The sequence below is a fragment of the Gavialis gangeticus genome, unplaced genomic scaffold (genome assembly GCF_001723915.1).
Source record: "Gavialis gangeticus isolate Ggan-Ray unplaced genomic scaffold, GavGan_comp1, whole genome shotgun sequence".
Classification (NCBI taxonomy): domain Eukaryota; kingdom Metazoa; phylum Chordata; order Crocodylia; family Gavialidae; genus Gavialis; species Gavialis gangeticus.
Genome location: NW_017729033.1, coordinates 86746543 through 86750160, shown reverse-complemented (window position 1 = coordinate 86750160; position 3618 = coordinate 86746543). Strand labels below are relative to the sequence as shown.

General features: G+C 35.2%; 1 protein-coding gene across 1 annotated transcript in view; it reads right to left on the bottom strand.

Annotated features, from left to right (window-relative positions):
* The window catches only part of PPP3CA (protein phosphatase 3 catalytic subunit alpha), a 328633-nt gene that overhangs the window by 188714 nt on the left and 136301 nt on the right, over positions 1 to 3618 (bottom strand). The window contains exons 4-5 of the mRNA XM_019525876.1: positions 2550 to 2661; positions 814 to 959 (exon numbers count right to left, since the gene is read on the bottom strand). Coding sequence (XP_019381421.1) covers positions 814 to 959; positions 2550 to 2661 — 258 coding nt within the window. The remainder of the gene's footprint in view (positions 1 to 813; positions 960 to 2549; positions 2662 to 3618) is intronic.

Below are 3618 nucleotides of genomic sequence, written 5' to 3'. Positions count from 1 at the left end.
AGGTCCCTTCCGACCCTAGAAACTATGAAACTATTCTGCTCCTCCACAGCAAAACAAGTACTGAGATCAATGAGAATGAAACGCAGAATACAGCTTTTTGGCTCTACAATCCATCTATGTTCATAGCTTACTATGTTCAATAATACATATTAGAGAGCAGAATCCAGAACTCTGGGCCCAATTTTTGAGCCTACAATCAAGACCAGATTTTAAAATTAGTTCAATTACCATTTAGTAACCCAGAACAGGGCCAGATTTTCAAAATAACTCAGTACCCAACAGTTTCCATCATGATGTTTATGGATTAGTAAGAAACTCAGGAGCAATTTGGGCTTTACGCTGGAGGTAAGCAGAGAAACATCTTATCTTCTTAGATGTAAAAATAGTTATTTTTATAACTCCACTAAGGAACTGTAAAATGCCAAGTACACACAAGAAATAGGAAGCTTGAAACAAACCAAAAGAAATGACCGATATGAAAATGAACTCCATGCTCAACGACTCATCAACAGCTATTTACTTAAATTAATTTTTCAGGAAGGAAGAACAATAAATCCTATATTTTATTGTTAATAATGCTGTTTTTTTCAACAAAATAAAATTACAAATTGTAGCATTTTCTTATTTTTCTATTTTATAAAGACAGTGAAAACATGATAATGTTCACGGCTAGTTTAACTCCAATATTGGTATAAGAAACCAATCATTTTCCCCTGTAACTCCTGCATAAACTAACAATAAAACAAGACACACGTTCTATTATTTATTATTTTAGTTTTTTACTTATTAGACTTCAGCACTATCCAGACTTACTTTTCTGATGTCATCTAAAGTGTTGATCTCTGGAGACAAGCCGCCATGTACACATAGGAATTGTTGATTCATCAGAGCAGCCAATGGAAGGCAGTCAAAGGCATCCATGCAGGCATCATATACCCGTTCTGAATACTTTATTTTACCTTTCAGATATTAAAATAATATAATAAAATTGTGTTCAGCATTTGCAATAAAAGATAGTACTATATATTAAGAGTTTTAGCTCTCTAATCAATGAGTAAGAAGCAAATTATTTCAGTGGAAGCAGATTTGTGCCATACATTATATTTGTTTGAACCTTTATACAAGTGACAGAAATTACTAGACAGCTATAGTTTATTTATTTCATGTTCTGTACACACAGGGACATTTTGGGTTACTGTTACCCGCTTATGGAAAAAGTCTAAAGACATTAATAAAAATGAAACCAAGAAGCTTGGCTTATAATGCTACTGTGCACCTCAAAGATTTTTAGGCACCAAACTCCCATTGAAATTAATTAATTTTATTTCACAAAATGATTTTGGCAGCTCTATGCCTTTGAGAAGCTGCTCCAGACTAGTTACAAAAGAATTAGTAAGAAAACTATAAAATTTAATATAGAATATTTTCTACAGAACTAAATGTTAAACTTCTGCTATGAAGTTCTTTAGAAAATTTTAAAATTCTACAGAAAGGTTATCATGGTTTATGACTGGAACAGCCAATCTGCAGTATGGAGTGCCACAAGTAGCACAGGCAGCCTCTGTGGGTAGCACATGCCAGATCAGAGAGGAGACAGGAACCAGGAAGTAAAGCAGGAGATCAGGCAGGGAGCACAGGACATGAAGCAAAAACTGACTTCCACAGCAGCTGAGCAGAGGAAGAGGACCAGAGTGGCACTTTGGGAGGGTACAGGGCCAATTTCCAGCACACTTGCCAAAAAGACTGGCTCCAGTTTTTCATAAAGTGGAACTTTAACCCCATCCCTTATAATTAATTACCTACAGAAACACCATTATGAAATGAATGACAGCACAATTATTTTGAAACATTAATTTACCAATACGCACACTAAATGTAGTAAATCATGACTCCTTCCAGACAATTAACATTTCTTTTACCCTGTATGCTAAAAAGGGAATATGAACTTGTGCAATAGCTTAGCTTACAAAACTACAGAATGATTTTTTCACCATTCAAGTGAAGCTTTCACCTAATCAGCTTTTAACTGTCACCACATCCTTTATGGCATCATAACTAAGAATGCCCATGAAAAAAATGAAAGAAACAGATCGATACACTAAAATGGTTCCATTTTAGATCGGAAAACAGCATATTTTAAGTAATAATTGTTACAAAATTCTTGGTTTTTTAATTTATTAAGCAGCAATTTTTATTTGGAAAGGTAATACTACAATGTGTTAGTGACTACTATCACAAATTAAAGGAAGAGATGTTGCCCAGTTGTGTATTGAAAAAACCAATGACAGGCTAGGCACCAAGACAACCTTGTTTTTTATTTTGCAAACTCCTTAGTAAAAGCAAGCATAATCATATCAAAATCAAAGGATATAGTACAAACTGTTATAATGTTGCTGTCATGTCCACATGATTCTATAATGATACAGGTATAGTAAAACTAATCCAACTTTAACTCTGCTTTGTCCAGGGTCAAAAATGGCAATTTAGCTAGCTGGCAAGCTACTACACTACAATGTAAAAGAAAGGTACCAAATATGAAGCATACTTACATTCTTGTTTAAATGTGAAATACTCTGTTAAATGTCTACATTCATGATTCCCACGAAGTAAAAACAGTGTTTTGGGATAAAGAATTTTCAAGGCCCACAAATACAGCACACACTGCAAAACAAAAATAAATTATGAAAACAGGTAAATTAACTGACATGGCTTATTTCCTTTCAAAAGTATTGTACATGAAATATTTTAACCTTATTTCACTGGGTTTACCTAGCTGTTTTATGCAGATTGTTTCTTTATATTTTGGTATCTTTAGGTTTGTGAATAGTTTACACTCCTGTTAGGTGACAATGTCTGTATACACTTATTTGTGTACACATCTACATTAATGTCCCATCTCAGGCACACAACACTTGAGAATTACTAATTTGCAATTCCAGGGAAAAGATGATAAAACCACCTGGAAACCATTACACAGGATGATCTCCAGTTCCTAATATAAGGAATGAAATATTGCCATGGAATAATATCAGAATTCATGAAAATTACTGAATTTGTAAAATAGCAACATTTGTACATGATTGTTTGTCATGAACACTTGCACATTATTCATTTTACATTATTCAGTTTTCATCTATCTACAGCTTCTATTCAATGCTACACACATTTCCTATTAAATGAAGACATACCTAATGTTACAACTTTTTTTACCCTTTTTTACCCCACCACTGAGATTAATAGGACTATCATATTTCACCCTCTATTTGAGGCTCTGAGGTCTAATCAAGCATTCAATTTTTCCAGTTCTGCCAAATTCAGGTTTACCTCCATGTTACTCAACCATGGCTGGTGAACTCAGACTGGTGGGGCAGGTGGAGCGTCCCACAGGAGTGGAGGGGTAGGCACTCTGGCCAGTAGCAGGGAGGCTGCAAACCTCCCCCCCTCCCGTGGGGTGCTCCACCGCCCCACCAGTCTCAGTTCACCAGCCACACCTGTTATGATGACAGAGACACTGGTAGGCTTCCAAATTGCTTTAAAATTGTAAATATATCAATAAAACATTGCCTAACTGATCTCTCTGTATATAGTGGAGAATTTGGGGGGGGGTTATCAGATAAT